The sequence below is a fragment of the Rattus norvegicus genome, chromosome 16 (assembly GCF_021556685.1).
Source record: "Rattus norvegicus strain SHRSP/BbbUtx chromosome 16, alternate assembly SHRSP_T2T, whole genome shotgun sequence".
Lineage (NCBI taxonomy): Eukaryota > Metazoa > Chordata > Mammalia > Rodentia > Muridae > Rattus > Rattus norvegicus.
Window position 1 is genome coordinate 25,490,001 of NC_141549.1, and position 20,065 is coordinate 25,510,065.

The 20,065-nt window shown below is 40.1% G+C and overlaps 1 protein-coding gene across 1 annotated transcript in view; it reads right to left on the reverse strand.

The window, feature by feature from the left end:
• LOC148000488 (uncharacterized) overlaps nt 1-2,858 on the reverse strand; it is a 46,590-nt gene extending 43,732 nt beyond the window's left edge. The window contains exons 1-3 of the mRNA XM_087589398.1: nt 2,486-2,858; nt 1,585-1,758; nt 508-614 (exon numbers count right to left, since the gene is read on the reverse strand). Of these exons, the coding sequence (XP_087445524.1) occupies nt 508-614; nt 1,585-1,758; nt 2,486-2,629 (425 nt within the window). The 5' untranslated portion in view covers nt 2,630-2,858. The remainder of the gene's footprint in view (nt 1-507; nt 615-1,584; nt 1,759-2,485) is intronic.
• Between the last annotated feature and the right edge of the window lie 17,207 nt (nt 2,859-20,065).

Consider the following 20,065-nt stretch of genomic DNA (forward strand, 5'->3'; position numbering starts at 1 on the left):
AGCAAAAGGTAGTTTTCTACTGCATTGGACATTTCAAACAGATCATTAGGAAACACTATTTATTACCTGTGATTATGTAACATATAATTCTAAAGATATGGCTTATACTGTCATTTTTAAGGTCAGAAATTATAAAATTTCAGACTCAGGGACTGGGGGTGTTTATTCATGGTAGAACATTTGCCAATGACACACATGACCTTTAATTCAGTGGCAAACTGTGTCAAAATAAAAAATACTGAAGTAGACCAACAGCTGATCTAGCTTATTCTTTGTCTTGGTTCATGACTCACGAACTGAACTACTGAGCTATGTAGCACTCCTGGTACTGCTGTTCTTTTGTTGTGTTGGAACAGTCTCTTTTCTAGCTCATATTTCGTGTGTAATAAGCTTTCTAAATATTTCTCTGAGTTTTTCAAATCATTTAATATCATATTAATATTCCTGACTTAAGCAATTCTCACCATCAAGAACAGCACTAAGATTGTAGAAGAGAAGAAACTGTACCTGTTTGACACTTGCACGGCCTGTGCATCTGCACTCATTGATTCTAAGAAGTTTATCATTTCAGTCTGATTTTCATATGTTGCAAGTTGCAGTGGTGTCAAGCCATACTGTAAAGAAAACAATATTACATTTTATAAAACAACTTGTTTCTCAACTGAAAGTTCATCACAGATTTTGTGAACATAAACACACACTGTACTGAGTCACAAGGCATCATTTTTCCTACAACACCTGCTGTGCTTTCCACACACAACTCTCTTCTTCCCTTTGACACATCTTTTGTCTACACAACACTGCATATGAACACCAATCCCTTCCAGAATTTTCCCCAAACACTCAATGGTTCCAATCTTCTTAGCTCCAAAGACTAGGACCTCCATGGACACAACCCCAAAATATAAAGTTTGGTATGCCCCTGTTGAAGGAGTGTGCTCAAGAGGTATCTGGAGCAGAGTTTCTCAATCTGCACTCCAAATATATTTCTTTTCTAAACTAAAAATTATCTCCCAAGGGCAATAGCATCTTCTATGAATACCAAAACTTTTGAAAATCATAAAAATGTTTTGTATATTTTCTCAATGATCAGATTTTCTAATTTGCCTGACACCTCTCTCCTTTCCCAGTCTGCCCTCATCCCTGAGCCAAACACACATCAATACCTTCTTAGCAGCAACCCAGTTCTATATATTCTATAATCATTAAACTTGAAATGTATTTCTTTTTCTTGTTGGTGTAGATGTGATGTGATGTGTGTGTGTATGTGTGTGTGTGTGTCTGTGTGTGTCTGTGTGTGTCTGTGTGTGTCTGTGTGTAATCCTAAAGCCTATAATCTTGAATTTCAAACTTAAAGTCAACGCTGAGACAAAATATGCTATTCTGTGGGGTTTTTGGCACTAATTATAAATACACACACACACACACACACACACACACACACACACATATTTAAAGAGAAAAAGCGTTCCTCTGAACACATTCAGTGAGAATGCTTGAGGTTCTGCATGTAGAAAATAGGTCTGAGTGTCCCAGCTAGAAGTAGCTAGAAGTGCATTGGGAATGAAGTTGAATGACCTTTACCTCTGTTTTGGCTTCAATATCTACGTTGTACTCCAGGAGCATCTTTACAATTGCTATGCTGCCCCTGGAAATGGCATGGTGAAAGGCTGTATTCCCACTGTAATCCATCAAATTTGGATTAGCATTGTGCCTGAGCAATACACAAACACAATGTGTGTTGTCCCGCTGCGCAGCCTGTGGAAATTGTACAAAGAAATACATCTTCACTTCAAGGAAGCCAAGGGAGACATTTCTACAATGGCACTGAATAGTTTCTCTGAAATCAGACAGAGTTTTAGTTATTCATATTTTCCCTCCATTTTGACACAAGGTCTTCTTAAATACTCCAGGCTTGACTCATTTAATGATCTCCCCACCACATCTTTTTCCAAGTGGTAGAATTAAGGGGTTCTACCAACCCACCTAGATGTCCTAAGCACTCAGGTCTGTGCTGGTTGGCTGTCACAATGCAGAGATTGCTTGTTTGCTTAGATTTTGTTCTTTTTGCCAATGTGATACATGCTTAATACACCTGGAAAGATCCTCACTTGAGGAATTGGACTGGCCTCTGGGGCACTGTGTGGAACTATTTTTTTTTATTTAGACAGAAGTAGGAAAGCCCAAGGTCTTGTGGTAGGGGCATGCCTGAGTTCAAAGTTGTATAAAAAAAAGCTGACCAAACCTGTGTAAAAGCCATGGAAAGCTGCATTCTCCCCTGATCTCTAGTTTAGTTCTTCCCCCCAGTTCCTTATTTGAGTTCCTGACCAGGTTTCCCATGAGGATCAACTGGGATGAATAAATGTAAGCTAAATAACTTTTTCCTCTCCTGAGTAAGTTTTGGTCTGTGTTTTCTCACAACAACAGAAACCAAACAAGGACACCTCTAATCCATTTCATACCAAAACAGATGGCCAATAGCTACCTTAATCAACGGTGTGCAGCCTTCATCATCCTGGATGTTAATGTTGGACTTATTTTCTAATAACAGTGTCACTACATCTGGATGGTTGTGGGCACTCGCATAATGCAGCGATGTCCTGCAAATTGAAAACACATTTAGCAACATCTCTGAATTCCCAGTAAGACTATCATCACCTGTAAGTACTACATAATATGAAGGTGATTTCTATCTGATGGAAGAAAGTAACTACAATGTTCTTATTTATTGAGGTCTACTCGAATGTTCATTTACTGTGCTAGGGATATGGTACATGACTCTTCCTATTTAAGGCAGGTGTTCTATCCTGACCTTCTTCGCTGCTCAAAGCAGCCTGTCTGAATCCTAGAAAAGTTCCCAAATTGATCTCAGCTTGAATTTAAATCATACTCTAATATCTGGAACTTACTAGTTATTCCTCGGTATTTTCAGGAGCTCCATGACTCCATGTCCCCATCCAAGGGATGAACATTAAACATATCTTAATAGGGGCTACTCTGATGTTTCAGTTCGAATGGGGAAGAAATCTGCTACAACACTACAAGCATTTCCAGCTCCTGAGAGCTCAGCATTTCCTGATCATGGTAATGATTTCTCTTCCTAGTGATAACAAACAGAACTATTCTGTGAGAGAAAAACAGGATTTTATCAGCAGTACACATAAAAAAATTCATATAAAAGAAGTTTACATTTCTTAATCCTCCTATCTTATCTATTGTGGTTACCTTCATTTTCATTCACATTTTACCCTCTCTAAGAATGGAAGGTCATTTATCCTTTTTATTATTTTACAACTATAATTAGCAATACTTTTAGCACTTTACAAAATTAAAGGTAATTATCATGCAACCCATTGTGGCCTACATTAAACAAAATATGTCACAATCAACAGGTAAGTGGCAATTTTACCGGTCACTTGCATCTATGTACATTTTTAACAGTGAACAAAATATAAGCCCTCAGTCCTCAATACTTTCTTTTATTTTTATTTTCACATTTCATTTTTTATGCCCATATGTAACACTTCTATACTCGGTATAGAAACCAGGACCTCATGCTTTGCCGTATATTGATCAATGTGCCCATGGACTCACACCAAAATCAGGTAAATATTGCTACAAGGTAATAACCTATGGTGGCATAGCTGCCTTGCTTGAGATTCATAGAGGTTCAGTAAAATGAAAGAAGGGTTCCAAAGAGTAATGTTCATTTCATGTTATATTTAAATTTATAGAATGTAAGGAAGCTTGACTGGGCAGAGAAATGAAGTTTTACAAATGGGAAGATCTTGAGAGATATTAGAACGTGTATTCTACACAGGGGATATCTAAGTTACATGTGGGGAATAAATGGACTGACAGAATGAAAAATTACCATTGGACAATTCAGTGTTTTTAAAGAAAATATTCAATGAACAGAAGAATATTTTAAAACTAAACTTCATTCTTGTATTCTTTATATGAAGCTCCACCTTAAAGACTAATTAACATCTTAGAATAACAAAATGATCAAGAAGCATGTGAACTAGGGAAAATATGCTGGTGTGTCATCGATTCCCCTTCAACCATAAAGACAGGATATAAGAATGAGGTGCTAACCTTTAAAAGTCTTGGAAAAATCAGGAATTCAAAGCTTACTATAAACATAGGAAAAGCAATATACAGCAAACCAATAGCCTACATCAAACTAAATTGAGAGAAAGTTGAAGGAATACCACTAAAATCAGGGAGTAGTCAAGGATGCCCCCTTAAACAAATTCAGCAAAGTGGCTGGATACAAAATTAACTCAAACAAATCAGTAGCCTTTCTCTATTCAAAGGATGAATAGGCTAAGAAAGGAATTAGGGAAACAACACCTTCAGAATAATCACAAATAAAATAAAATAACCCAGTGTGACTCTAACCAAGCAAGTGAAAATCCTGTTCGGTAAGAACTTCAAGTCTCTGAAGAAAGAATAGAAGATCTCATAAGATGGAAAGATCTCCCATTCTCACAGATTGGCAGGATTAACATTATAAAATTGGCCATCTGTCCAAAAGCAATCTACTGATTCGACGCAATCTCCATCAAAATTCTAACTCCATTCCCCATGGAGGTAGAAAGAGCGATTTGGAAATTCACTTGCATTAACAAAAAAACAGGATCCTGAGAACTATACTCAACAAGAAAAAAAAATTCTGGGGGAATCACCCTCCCTAACCTTAAGCTGTATTACAGAGCAATAGTGATAAAAATGTTATGATACTGGTACAGCGATAGGCAAGTAGATCAATGGAATAGAATAGGAGACCCAGAAATGAACCCATACACCTACCTATGGTCACTTGATTTTTAACAAAAGAACTAAAACCATCTAGTGGGAAAAAGATAGCTTTTTCAACAACTGGTGCTGAATCAACTGGCACTCAGCATGTAGACTGCAAATCAAACCTTTCTTATCACCCTGTACACAGTTAAAATCCAAGCAAATCAAGGATCTCCACATAAAACCAGATATACTCAACTTAAAAGAAGAAAACATGGGGAAGAGCCTAGAATACATGAGCCTGGAATACTTGGGAAAATTTCCTGAACAGAACAGCAATAGTTTATTCTCCAAGATCAAGAATCAACAAATGGGACCTCATTAAATTGCAAAGCTTCTGTAAGGCAAAGAGTACTGTCATTAGAAAAAAATGGCTACTAACAGATTGGAAAAGATTTTTATGAATCCTACATCTGATAGAAGGCTTACAACCAATATACACATAGAATTCAAATAGTTGGACTCCAGAGAATCAAATTACTCTATTACAAAATGGGGAGCAGAGCTAAACAAAGAATTCTCAATTGAGGAATATCAAATGGCCAAAAAGAACCTAAAGGACTGGTCAACATCTTTAGTCATCAGAGAAAATGCAAATCAGTACCACCCTGTGATTCAACGCCACACCAGTCAGAATGGCTAAGATCAAAACTCAGGCAACAGAGGTAGGCGAGGATTTGGAGAAGGAGGAACACTCCTCCTTTGTAGGTGGGAGAGCAAGCTGGGACAACTCTGGAAATCTGTTTGGAGGACCCAGCTTTACACACTCCTGTGCATATACACAAAAAGGGCTCCAACATAAAACAAAGAAACATATTCCATTACATTCACAACAGCCTTATTTACAATAGCCAGGAGCTGGAGAGAACCCAGATATCCGTTCATCTAAAGAGTTCACATGGAAAGACCCCTGGCTTCAACTGCATATGTAGCAGAGGATGGCCTTGTTGGGCACCAATAAGAGGAGAAGCTCGTGGTCCTGCCAAGGCTCTAGCCCCAGTGGAACGGAATGCTAAGGCAGGGAATCCGGAAGGAGTGGGCAAACGGGTGGGGGTGAACCCTCATATAAGAGGAGGAGGGACGATGAGCAAGGGGGTTCATGGTAAGAACCCACACACACACAGAGAAAAAGGAATGAGGGGCTGGGGTAGTTGTTAAAACTCAACTGGTAAAGCATTTGTCCTGAAAACCTGACTGCTGATCTTGGGATAAGGGGATCCGCAAAGCTCACTTGCCTACAAGTGTGAGGATCAGTGTGCTCCAAGACAGTAAATAAAGCACACCATGGACTTGCTTGAGTGGAGTCTCCAGAACAGAGGGACGATGGGCTGGAACCCACAGGGAGGCCTGCTTGCCTGAGCTCAGGCCTTAGAACCCCATGGTGGTACAACATAACTAGCAGTCGACATTGTCTCTGACCACCACACCCTAAGCTCCACACGTGTGGGGCACAGGAAGTGAGATGAGGACAATCTCTGTCCTTCACATGTGTATCGATGTAAAAACAACAGTACAGAAGGTGATTACATGGGAGCATGGTCACAGTTCCAGTTCTAAATGTCTTTGATCCATTATTATTTTATACTATATTATTATATTGTATCATATACATTATATTATATTATACATTATTATATTGCATCATATTATGTATTAAGAAAGTCGTCATAGAATCAGGGGGAGTGGGAAGTGGGATGGAAGAGGCAGGACAGGATATAACATTGAAATGTAAATGTATGAACTATCTAATAAAAATGAAAAAACAGAAAACAACAACAACAACAAAGAAGAAAGAAAATCTAGATAGGGGTCTTGGCAATAACAGCTCTAGTTTTGTTTAGTAGAGAACTCAGTTTGATTGCTAAGACACACAGGGCAGCTCACAACTGTCTATAGCTGCAGTTCCAGGGGATCCTGCACCAGGTTCTATCACAATGGTACACAGAAAATACACAGAGGCAAAACAACGGTATTTATGTGTGTGAGTGTGTGTGTCTTTTTGTATGTTTACAAAATGTAAGGGTTAACATAAGAATAAAATTATGTAGTTTCATTAAGGCCTAGGAGCTGCTGTTCCACAGTGTGGAGGTCTCATACGACTAAGAGCATTTAGCAGGTATAAAACCCAGGGGTCCCCAGTGAAAATGAGCCTATGTATGACCACTCTCTACCCTCAGATTGTAGCCCTGGAAGTTGATTTGTCTTCCTCCTTAGCCCTGAGTGTCCCTAACAGTTCCTACCCTCCTCCTTTTACTCCCCTCATCAATTTGAAGCCCCATTACCTGCCCCTCCAATCAGATTCATCCACATGATGATGACACTCATGGATCATACTTTCAATTTTCTCCACGTCCCCAACACAGGCCGCTGTTTGTAATCGACCCACGGGATCATACCCGATCAGATAGAGGGGAAATTTCGTCGTTTTCTTTTGACGCAGGCATCCAAAACCAGGACAGGAGCGCCACAGACGGGTGTACCAGCGTCCCCTTCTGGGGAACTTCAATGCCAGAGCATCATATTCAAAATCTTCCTCCATTATGGAGCGCTAGGGCCGCCCAGGACCTTCTTACTCTCTCTTCCCTCCCATTTAGCTAATCTCCATCTCCCAAATTATACGATAAGAGTTTGCTAAAATCACCAATTCTTGCCAAAGAAGTGTAGGCAAGACCTGCTCGTTCAGGGTTAACTGAACTATACTTCATCACCTAGTAACACAGCTGCACTGGCACCACCATAGTGACATGCTCTGAGCTCACAATGGAGCTGGCTTACGGACTGTACCCTATGCTTATGCTCCATGTGTGCCCCCCTCAGACTCCACTGTTAGGAGCCCAGCCCCCTCAGTGCTTGTTCAAAGCTCTGTCAATGTTGACGCTGAAGTAGATCTATTTGCATGGCCTTCAAAGGGAGTACTGAGGGCAGTTAGGGCAGCCATTGCAATCTGTAACCCTAAGACTGGCCTGATGGACCTAAAAAAATCATCCTGATTTGGCAAACCCAGACCCAAAACAACAAACATTTCATGTGTCTGCTGTTAAGGATGTTAGGTTTTAAGTATCTGATATGAGAACTACAATCTGGATAACCACACAGGATTCCTGACTATCTACTAGGGAACTAGGGAGCAGAAGAATATCGCCCCAGGAAGAGGAAGGAGTGTATAGTGTTGGGAAGAGATAAAAGCTAGAATAGGAGGGGTTAATGAGAGGGAACCGGGAGAAATGGGTAGAGGCAAAGGGTACACACTTCTACCTCCCTCGCATTTTTCAAGCCCCTTTACCCTCCTTTCATATTCATCAACATGATGTTGACTGGAGTTGATCACTCTCTCCAGTGTATCCTGGTCACCTGCTGGCTGCATGTTGGAATGGGCATACAGATTCATACTTGATAAGGAAGAGGGTCAGTTTCTTTTTCTTATCCAGGCACCCACAGCCCTGGCATGCAAGCCTAGGTAAAGTAGGAAATAAGGGGAGGGACAACAAACACTAAAGTCCCTTTGAAAAAATTAAATGGAAATCTGCTACTCTATTAGCTTCCTATATGTATGGAATACATATGGAGCCAAAAACTAACATGACACGAGGCTCCACTTAGACATCTTGTGCCACCAAGTTACAAATCCAGCAACAGGAATGGGTGACAACCTGTTGAGTCATTACCCAAAGGGTCCTATAGAAAACCTTGACCATCACAAGCCAGTGCCAAGACTATTGGTTGCTCTACACAATCTGATGTTCAGGACTGACTTCTGAAGATAACATTTCTGTCATCACAGGGGGGGGGAGGGATAGGTTGAGCCGGGGTCTAACTAGACTCTTCACACTACTAACCAGAGTTCATAATACTGGAAGGTAACCTGTCTGCTACTGGAGGGCAAAGGTAATCCTCAACATCAGTCAGCTTCAAACCCTGAAACCTACAGTAACACCTACAAAGAAGCTCAAAGGCATCTTCAAATCTAATTATAGGCGATCTAGAACTCTCATATCTTCACAGGCCCAGACATACATATAGTGCACACACAGACACGTAGGCAAAACATTCATACATGTGAAAGAAGCATTATCTTTCAATAATAACATGTTTACAGGTATGTAATACACTTATGCAGCAAATTCATCTTTTTCAAGTATATAATCTAGGAGTGCATTCTTACTATGTCATTAAATTATGCATCCCTTATACTATTGGTTTTAAAAATATTTTAAGTTTGAGAAAACTCTGTGGCCATTAGAAGGTACTCTTTATTCCTCCAGATCCTACCCCCTATCAACTTGTTAGGCACCAGCTCAGCCTATCCCTCTTTAATGACAGAAGTGTTACTTTAAGTATAGGAACTTAAGATCAGGATGTGTAGAGCACACCATAGCCCATGATGTGCCTGGGTTTCATGGATGCTTTGAGTTAAGGAGTAAACTGGCTGCAATCCAATCTAACATTTGGTCTCATTCCGTTGGTTTTTGGTGTAGATGTTGTCGTCGTTGTTGTTGTCGTTGTTGTCGTTGTTGTTGTTGCTGCTGCTGCTGCTGCTGCTGTTGCTTCTGACATTGTTTGATAGATTGATTGGTTTTTTGGTGTCTGGTTTTTTGAGGTTTTTGTTTGTTTAAGTGATTCCTTGTGTGAGTGATTGGTTGATTTTCAAGAAAGTTTGTCTCTGCCCACCCCCTTTCTCTCTCTCTCTCTCTCTCCCTCTCTCTCTCCCTCTCTCTCTCTCTCTCTGTGTGTGTGTGTGTGTGTGTGTGTGTGTGTGTGTGTGTGTGTGTGTGTGTGTTTGAGTGTGTGTAGCTCTGGCTCTCCTGAATCTACCTCTGTAGACTAGGCTGGCCTCAAACTCGTGAAAATCTACATGCCTCTGCTTCCTGAGTGCTGGGATAAATTTCTATGCCCCCACCAACCAGGTCATTTTGCGTATTTAACAAAAATGAAGTCATCTAATATAGAAATATCCCCTTTCTTGGTCATTAAATAATAGCTTCTTTTATCATAAGATACTGTCAATGCCTCTGTCCATCTCTAGAGACTAGTCCATTGTATCAATATGATAAACTCTGTTTACCCATTCATCATGCTGGACCATTTGGGGTTCTCTCTTTTGTCTTTTACACTTAGCAGGGCAATTATACATCAATCACAAAAAAATGAGCTTCAGACTTGCCCTCAGGACAATGTGATGGAGAAGATACCTCTACTGTGATTCACTTTTCCCAGATTATATCCACATTTTGTAGAGTTGCTTAAAATCAACCAGCATCCTAGCCTCCAAGGCTCCAGTGCTGCTGTTGAGCAGAGTCAGAGAGGATGGAAGAGTGAATTTTGGGGGCATTCCTGTAAAACTAGGTCTTCCGGATGGAACAAATGCTAGCAGTCATGAGTCCAATACAGGGGCCTTTGCTGAAAACACCCCACACAGAATGGGGCATCCTAATTCCATCAGGTACTGGAAGGAGCTCCTGAAGTTTTAAAGGGTACCAGTTGAAGACTGGTTTTCACTTGAAAAATACACTAAAAAGCTACTGATGTAATAAAGAGTATAGAAACTTGTGGCTTTCACTTAGAACATTTTAATGGGAAACTTTTTTTTTAATTAACTTGAGTATTTCTTATATACATTTCGAATGTTATTCCCTTTCCTGGTTTCCAGGAAAACATCCCCCTAATCCCTGCCCCTCCCCTTCTTTATGGGTGTTCCCCTCCCCATCCTCCCCCCATTGCCGCCCTCCCCCCAACAATCTAGTTCACTGGGGGTTCAGTCTTAGCAGGATCCAGGGCTTCCCCTTCCACTGGTGCTCTTACAAGGATATTCTTAATGGGAAACTCTTAATTAAAAGGCAAACAGTTTAGGTCAACACTCATAGGATGAGTCACTAGGACTAGCAGCAGAGTCCTTGACAAGAGGGAGTCCTACTTAGCAATCTCATGATAAACCCTCACAAATCAGAGGCCCACTGCTCTCCTTGGACTGTTTTACTAACAGTGCTGTGCTGGCTTTCTTTTACAACTTTACAGCGTACGCAGACCAGACTCCATAAATTGTCATGTCTGCAAACGTCATCTGCTGTTCGTGATGTCACTTTATCTCTGAAAAAAACTGAGCTTCACTAAGGATCACCTTGGACATGGATACATCTACTGTCATGGTATTGGCCTGCTGCCTGCCCGATGGCAAAGAATACAAATAAGTCACCTCCAGGACACTGCAGTCACAGAGACATGGATTCTCCTTGATCAAGGTTCCAATCTCCTGGATTGCATCATCTGGTAAATGCGTGAGAAGTATTTGTTCTTTTCACACATAAAATCCTGTTCACCAAAATCAGTGAGTGCACAGTGCACCCTTCAGGTGCAGACCTGACCTATTAGACTGAGAATAAATTTTAACAAACATCCATGCTCAGTGGAATCCAAACATCACATCTGTCCTCCCAAGTGGAGGATATTTATACTCATTAAATTGCAGAAATTACTAAAATACCTAAATACTGAAGGGAAATACAGGGTGGCTGGTGCCATTGTGCCATCCTTAGGTGATGCTCCCACAGGTCCTCTGAATGCACGAAAGGGAAAGTACTGACCTCTACCTTCATCCACTCAGCAATTCCTTGTTTGAATCCTATTGACTTCTTAGTATTACTTCTCAGATTCCATGTTGTTTTTTCTTCTCTTTTACTAGGGACTTGGTATTATGTCTGTAAGTCACTCACTACAGTAATCTATCACCCCAATCTCTTAGAATCTCTACGTTTATTTGCTATAGAGATAATGAAGTCTTGAGGGAGAGATGTAAAGGAGTCATCCCATTTAAAATGGAGTTACCACCTTCTCTGTACACTTTCCAGGTTGGGGTCTCTGTGTTAGTGTCTATAGCCTACAAGAAGATGATGCTTTTCTAATGAGGGTTCCAAACACAGATCTATAGCTATGACAGTCATTTCATTGATACGGATAAGAGTACTGAGTTTTCCTTTTGGCTCAGGACATATCTACTCTTAGGATTTTGGCTGCTTTAGCAGTTTCAGGCCTGGCTTCCATCACATAGAGTGTGTCTGAAATAGAATCAGGAAAGAGAATTATTTCCATAATATGTGTTCCACTACTGTACCAGAACATCTTACGAGCCAGTAACTGGTTTACTTTGCAGTATTTGTAGCTTTGGAATAACCACGCTTGCATTTCTGTTCTGAAATCATGCAGACTACTTTATGTATCATGAATGCTACTTGGTAGGTGTGAAGCTTAATAGATAAGGTTTTTCTTGTGTTTATAGAGTAAATATACTTATTTTTATAGGAATCTATTAAGATTTTTACGAATGGTAGAGGCATCATTTTCAGCTAAATGATGATGATCATTGATTTATGCCATGTTTTAAATTTCAGGAGGTATGATTTATGAATGGATGTTTTTATTCTCTATGCTATAGGAGTAATGTTCAGGAAGTACCATTCTGCACAACGAAGTCAAACATATTTCCTATTTTCTCATCTCCCACATCTGTGCTATGAAGTCTTATGTTTTGTTCCATGATGCACGTGGCATTGACTTTTGTGCTTGTTCTGTGTAATGGACCAAGTTTCTGTCTTCTCCATGAAGCTGTCTCTATTCATCAGTATAATTTGTTAACGTGCTGTCAATTCCCCATATACCATGGATTTATTTTTAATTTTTATTTTTTAATTAATTAGTTAATTAATATATACTTTCCTTCAATCTCTTCTTCAAATTTTGGCTTCATATTTCCTGCTATAAATATTTTTGTTCCCCCTTCTAAGAAATACTGACACAAACACATTTTGGTTGTCCTTCTTCTTGAGCTTTATGTGATCTGTGGATTGCACCTTGGCTCATCTGAGCTTCAGGGCTACTATTCACTTATCAGTGAGTGCACACCATCTGTGTTATTTTCTGGGGTCACCTCACTCAAGATGATATTTTCTAGTTCCATCCTTTTGCCTATGAATTTCATGAAGTCATTGCTTTTTAATAGCTGAGTAGTACTGCGTTTGTGTAATTGTACCACATTCTCTGTATCCATTCTTTTGTTGATGGACTTCTGGGTTCTTTCCAGCTTCTAGCTATTAAAAATAAGGCTGCCATGGACTTACTGGAGCATGTTTGTCTGTTATATGTTGGAGCATCTATTGGCTCTATGCCCAGAAATGGGTATACCTGGGTCCTCAGGTAGTACTATGTCCAATTTTCTGAGGAAACCCCCAGCTGATTACCAGAGCAGTTGTACCAGCTCGCTATCCAAGTAACAGTGGAGGAGTGTTCTGCTTTCTCCACATTCTTGTCAGAATCTGTGGTCACCTGAGTTTTGTTCCTAGCCACTCTGAGGGGTGTGAAGTAGAATCTCAGCATTGTTTTGATTTGCATTCCCCTAATGACTAAGATTGTTGAAGAACATTTCTACAGGTACTTTTCAGTTGTTCGATATTCCTCAGCTGAGATTTCTCTGTTTAGTTCTATATCCATTTCTCTAATAGGATTATTTGGCTCTCTGGAGTCTAAGTTCTTGAGTTCTTAGTACATATTGGATATTAGACCTCTATTGAATGTAGGATTGGTAAAGACCTTTTCCCAATCTCTTGGTTGCCGTGTTGTCCTAAAGACAGTATCCTTTGCCTTAGAGAAGCTTTGCAATATTATGAGGTCCCATTTGAAAGTCCTTGAGCAGAAGCCATTGGTGTTTCTTTTCAGGAAAATTTCCGCAGAGTCCCTACGTTCGAGGCTTTTCTCCACAGTTTCCCCTCTGGCTTTGAGTGTTTTCTTTTTATGTGGATGTCCTTGATCCACTTGCCCTTGAGCTTTGCACTAGGGAAGAAGATCAATATGCATTCTTCTGGGTGCGAACTTCCAGTTGATCCAGCAACAATTATTGAAAAAGCTATCTTTTTTCTACTGTATGGTTATATTTCCTTTGTCAAACATCAAGGGACCATAGGAGTATTTGTTCATTTCGGTGTCTTCAATTCTATTACATTGATCTACCTGCTTGTCTCTGTTTTTAATACCATACAGTTTTTAAAACTATTGCTCTGTAATACAGCTTGAGGTCAAGGACGGTGATTCTATCTTTTATTGTTATTATTTCTTTATGTTGAGGATAGTTTTCTCTATCCTTGTTTTTTTTGTTGTTATTCCAAGTGAATTTCCAAATTCATCTTTCTGACTCTATGAAGGATTGAATTGGAATTTTGATAGATTGTATTGAATCAGTAGATTGCTATCAGCAAGATAGCCATTTTTTATTTATTTACTTTTACACTTCAGATTTCATTCCCCTCCCAATCCACTCCCTGACAGTTCCACATCTAAATATTGCATACCTCCTCCCCCTACCCCTTGTCTCCTCCACAAGGATATCCCCAGCCCAGCAACTCCACCATATGTATAAGCTTCCTGGGGCCTCTAGTCTCTTGAAGGGTAGACATCTGCTTTACCTGAACCCAGACAGGGGTGTTCAATGACTCATGGCTGTCTGTGTACAAAATTATGGACAGATGCTTAATTACGTTTCCCAACCTATGAGCCTTTGAATACTGTTGCAGATTTCATTATTGCTTTACCTCTATGGTGTATTAACTCCAAATCTGTGCCGGTGAGGGCTCAAGCTGGGCTAATGTTGATGACTCTGCTGACATACATGGCTCCTTTATATTGACCTATTAAATTAATGATGGATTTCTAAATGTCATTAAAGAATCGTGTTGGTATTCTTAGGGGATTGCACAGACTATCTAGATGAATTTTTGTGTTATGGCCACTGTCTTACGTAGGACTTTAGTTGTGTGAACAGACATAATGGCCAATGCAACTCTTAAAAGGAAACCATTTCATTAGGGCTGGTTTACAGCCTCAGAGGTTCAGACCTGTTATCATCACAGCAGGATCACTGCAGCCACCAATCAGACATGGTGAAGGAGGATCTGAGAGCTGTAGATCTTCATCTGGATGGTCCTGCAGAATACGGCCTTCTAGGCAGCTAGGATGAGTGTGTTAAACCCCTTACACACAGTCGCACACCTACTCCAACAGGGCCACACCTACTCCAACAGGACCACGCTTCTAATAGTGCCACCCCTGAGCCAAGGAAATATAAACCATCACATCCAACTCCACCATATTAATCCTTCTGACCTAGGAGCGTGGGGCCTTTCCATATTACTGTATCTTCTTCTGTTAATTTACATTAAGTTTAGAGTTTTTACTGTACAAGTCATTCAATTCCTTGGTTATATTTAATCTATAATGTCTGTGAGAATCTGTTAGTTTGCTTATTTGCAGAGTGTGCTGGGTATTTGGATTTAGGAAACTAACTTGGTTTTATGCATTGCTTTTCCTCTAATACAATGCTGAACAATTGAATAGCTGCAGGGGAATTTGGGTGGAGGCTTTAGAGTCTTTTGTGTATATCAACCACCCAGGCCTAAATAAAGTGACATTGGCTTCATTCTTTCAAGGGTGTACATCTATCTCATTCACTTGTGCTGTTATTCTAGCTAAGACTTCAATGATTTTATTGAACAGGGGAAGATCAAATATTCTTTTCACATTTCTGATTTCTGATTTAGTGTGAATGCTTGGCATAAATATTTTAGAATGATATTTGCTGTGTACCATTCTTATCTTGTCTTTATTATATTGAACTGTATCCTGGGTCTGATGGTTTGTATGTGTGAAGCCGAGGAAGTAGCAGTATTAGAAGTTGTGACCCTGTTGGAATAGGCATGTCACTGTGGGTGTGGGCTTTAAGACCCTGATCTTAGCTGCATGGCTGTCAGTCTTAAACTAACAGCCTTCACGTAAACATGTAGACTACTCAGCTATCAAAAAACAATGACTTTATGAAATTCAAAGGCAAGTGGATGGAACTGGAAAATATCCTGAGTGAGGTAACCCAATCACAGAAAAACACACATGGTATGTATGCACTCATTGATAAGTAGATATTAGCCCAAATGCTCGAATTACCCTAGATGCATAGAACACATGAAATTCAAGAGGGATGACCAAAATGTGAATGCTTCACTCCTTCTTTAAAAGGGGAACAAGAATACCCTTAGGAGGGAATAGGGATGCAAAGTTTAGAACAGAGGCTGAAGGAACACCCATTCAGAGCCTGCCCCACATGTGGCCCATAAATATACAGCCACCAAACTAGATAAGATGGATGAAGCAAAGAAGTGCAGGCTGACAGGAACCAGATATAGATCTTTCCTGAGAGACACAGCCAGAATAAGGCAAATACATTGGCGAACGCGAACAGCAAACCACTGAACTGAGAACAGGACCCCCGTTGAAGGAATCAGAGAAAGGACTGAAAGAGATTGAAGGGGATGAGACGCCATATGAACAACAATGCCAACCAACCAGAGCTTCCAGGGACTAAGCCACTACCCAAAGACTATACATGGACTGATTCTGGGCTCCAACTGCATAGGTAGCAATGAATAGCCTAGTAAGAGCACCAGTGGAAGGGGAAGCCCTTGGTCCTGCCATGACTGAACCCCCAGTGAACGTGATTATTGGGGGGAGGGCAGTAACAGGGGAAGATGGGGAGGGTAACACCCATATAGTAGGGGAAGGGGAGTGGTTGGGGGATTTGGCCCAGAAACCGGCAAAGGGAATAACAGTTGAAATTTAAATAAGAAATACCCAAGTTAATAAAGATGGAGGAAAAAATACTGAATAAAAGAAAGGAATGTAAACCATTGAGGCACGTTGTAAACCTGTCACTAGAATTCATTAATTAAATATTAATTCTATGTGCATATTGTTTAAACATCTGTGTTTCTTTCTTTTTTTTTTTGAAATTTCAAAGTAGTTTTTATTTGCATTTCCTTGATGCTAAGGATATTGAATGTTTTTTTCTTTCTTTTTTTTTTTTTCTTTTTTTTTTAATTTTTCTTTTTTTTTTTTATTAACTTGAGTATTTCTTATATACATTTCAAGTGTTATTCCCTTTCCCGGTTTCCGGACAAACATCACCCTCCCCCCTCCCCTTCCTTATGGGTGTTCCCCTCCCAAACCTCCCCCCATTGCCACCCTCCCCGCATAGTCTAGTTCACTGGGGGTTCAGTCTTAGCAGGACCCAGGGCTTCCCCTTCCACTGGTGCTCTTACTAGGATATTCATTGCTACCTATGGGGACAGAGTCCAGGGTCAGTCCATGTATAGTCTTTAGGGAGTGGCTTAGTCCCTGGAAGCTCTGGTTGCTTGACATTGTTGTACTTTTGGGGTCTCGAGCACCTTCAAGCTCTTCCAGTTCTTTCTCTGATTCCTTCAACGGGGGACCTATTCTCAGTTCAGTGGTTTGCTGCTGGCATTCGCCTCTGTATTTGCTGTATTCTGGCTGTGTCTCTCAGGAGCGATCTACATCCGGCTCCTGTCGGTCTGCACTTCTTTGCTTCATCCATCTTGTCTAATTGGGTGGCTGTATATGTATGGGCCACCTGTGGGGCAGGCTCTGAATGGGTGTTCCTTCAGTCTCTGTTTTAATCTTTGCCTCTCCCTTCCCTGCCAAGGGTATTCTTTTTCCTCATTTAAAGAAGGAGTGAAGCATTCACATTTTGATCATCCGTCTTGAGTTTCCTTTGTTCTAGGGATCTAGGGTAATTTAAGCATTTGGGCTAATAGCCACTTATCAATGAGTGCATACCATGTATGTCTTTCTGTGAGTGGGTTAGCTCACTCAGGATGATATTTTCCAGTTTCCATTTGCCTACGAATTTCATAAACTCGTTGTTTTTGATAGCTGAGTAATATTCCATTGTATAGATGTACCACATGTTCTGTATACATTCCTCTGTTGAAGGGCATCTGGGTTCTTTCCAGTTTCTGGCTATTATAAATAAGGCTGCGATGAACATAGTGGAGCACGTGTCTCTTTTATATGTTGAGGCATCTTTTGGGTATATGCCCAAGAGAGGTATGGCTGGATCCTCAGGCAGTTCAATGTCCAATTTTCTGAGGAACCTCCACACTGATTTCCAGAATGGTTTTACCAGTCTGCAATCCCACCAACAATGGAGGAGTGTTCCTCTTTCTCCACATCCTCGCCAGCATCTGCTGTCACCTGAGTTTTTGATCTTAGCCATTCTCACTGGTGTGAGGTGAAATCTCAGGGTTGTTTTGATTTGCATTTCCCTTATGACTAAAGATGTTGAACATTTCTTTAGGTGTTTCTCAGCCATTCGGCATTCCTCAGCTGTGAATTCTTTGTTTAGCTCTGAACCCCATTTTTTAATAGGGTTATTTGTTTCCCTGCGGTCTAACTTCTTGAGTTCTTTGTATATTTTGGATATAAGGCCTCTATCTGTTATAGGATTGGTAAAGACCTTTTCCCAATCTGTTGGTTGCCGTTTTGTCCTAACCACAGTGTCCTTTGCCTTACAGAAGCTTTGCAGTTTTATGAGATCCCATTTGTCGATTCTTGATCTTAGAGCATAAGCCATTGGTGTTTTGTTCAGGAAATTTTTTCCAGTGCCCATGTGTTCCAGATGCTTCCCTAGTTTTTCTTCTATTAGTTTGAGTGTGTCTGGTTTGATGTGGAGGTCCTTGATCCACTTGGACTTAAGCTTTGTACAGGGTGATAAGCATGGATCGATCTGCATTCTTCTACATGTTGCCCTCCAGTTGAACCAGCACCATTTGCTGAAAATGGTATCTTTTTTCCATTGGATGGTTTTGGCTCCTGTGTCAAAAATCAAGTGACCATAGGTGTGTGGGTTCATTTCTGGGTCTTCAATTCTATTCCATTGGTCTATCTGTCTGTCTCTGTACCAATACCATGCAGTTTTTATCACTATTGCTCTGTAATACTGCTTGAGTTCAGGGATAGTGATTCCCCCTGAAGTCCTCTTATTGTTGAGGATAGCTTTAGCTATCCTGGGTTTTTTGTTATTCCAGATGAATTTGCAAATTGTTCTGTCTAACTCTTTGAAGAATTGGATTGGTATTTTGATGGGGATTGCATTGAATCTGTAGATTGCTTTTGGTAAAATGGCCATTTTTACTATATTAATCCTGCCAATCCATGAGCATGGGAGATCTTTCCATCTTCTGAGGTCTTCTTCAATTTCTTTCCTCAGTGTCTTGAAGTTCTTATTGTACAGATCTTTTACTTGCTTGGTTAAAGTCACACCGAGGTACTTTATATTATTTGGGTCTATTATGAAGGGTGTCGTTTCCCTAATTTCTTTCTCGGCTTGTTTCGCTTTTGTATAGAGGAAGGCAACTGATTTATTTGAGTTAATTTTATACCCAGCCACTTTGCTGAAGTTGTTTATCTGCTTTAGTAGTTCTCTGGTGGAACTTTTGGGATCACTTAAATATACTATCATGTCGTCTGCAAATAGTGATATTTTGACCTCTTCTTTTCCGATCTGTATCCCCTTGATCTCCTTTTGTTGTCTGATTGCTCTGGCTAGAACTTCAAGAAGTATATTGAATATGTAGGGAGAGAGTGGGCAGCCTTGTCTAGTCCCTGATTTTAGTGGGATTGCTTCAAGTTTCTCTCCATTTAGTTTAATGTTAGCAACTGGTTTGCTGTATATGGCTTTTACTATGTTTAGGTATGGGCCTTGAATACCTATTCTTTCCAGGACTTTTATCATGAAGGGGTGTTGAATTTTGTCAAATGCTTTCTCAGCATCTAATGAAATGATCATGTGGTTCTGTTCTTTCAGTTTGTTTATATGATGGATCACGTTGATGGTTTTCCTTATATTAAACCATCCCTGCATGCCTGGGATGAAGCCTACTTGATCATGGTGGATGATTGTTTTGATGTGCTCTTGAATTCGGTTTGCCAGAATTTTATTGAGTATTTTTGCGTCGATATTCATAAGGGAAATTGGTCTGAAGTTCTCTTTCTTTGTTGGGTCTTTGTGTGGTTTAGGTATAAGAGTAATTGTGGCTTCATAGAAGGAATTCGGTAGGGCTCCATCTGTTTCAATTTTGTGGAATAATTTGGATAATATTGGTATAAGGTCTTCTATGAAGGTTTGATAGAATTCTGCACTAAACCCGTCTGGACCTGGGCTCTTTTTGGTTGGGAGACCTTTAATGACTGCTTCTATTTCCTTAGGAGTTATGGGGTTGTTTAACTGGTTTATCTGTTCCTGATTTAACTTCGGTACCTGGTATCTGTCTAGGAAATTGTCCATTTCCTGAAGATTTTCAAGTTTTGTTGAATATAGGTTTTTATAGTAAGATCTGATGATTTTTTGAATTTCCTCTGAATCTGTAGTTAT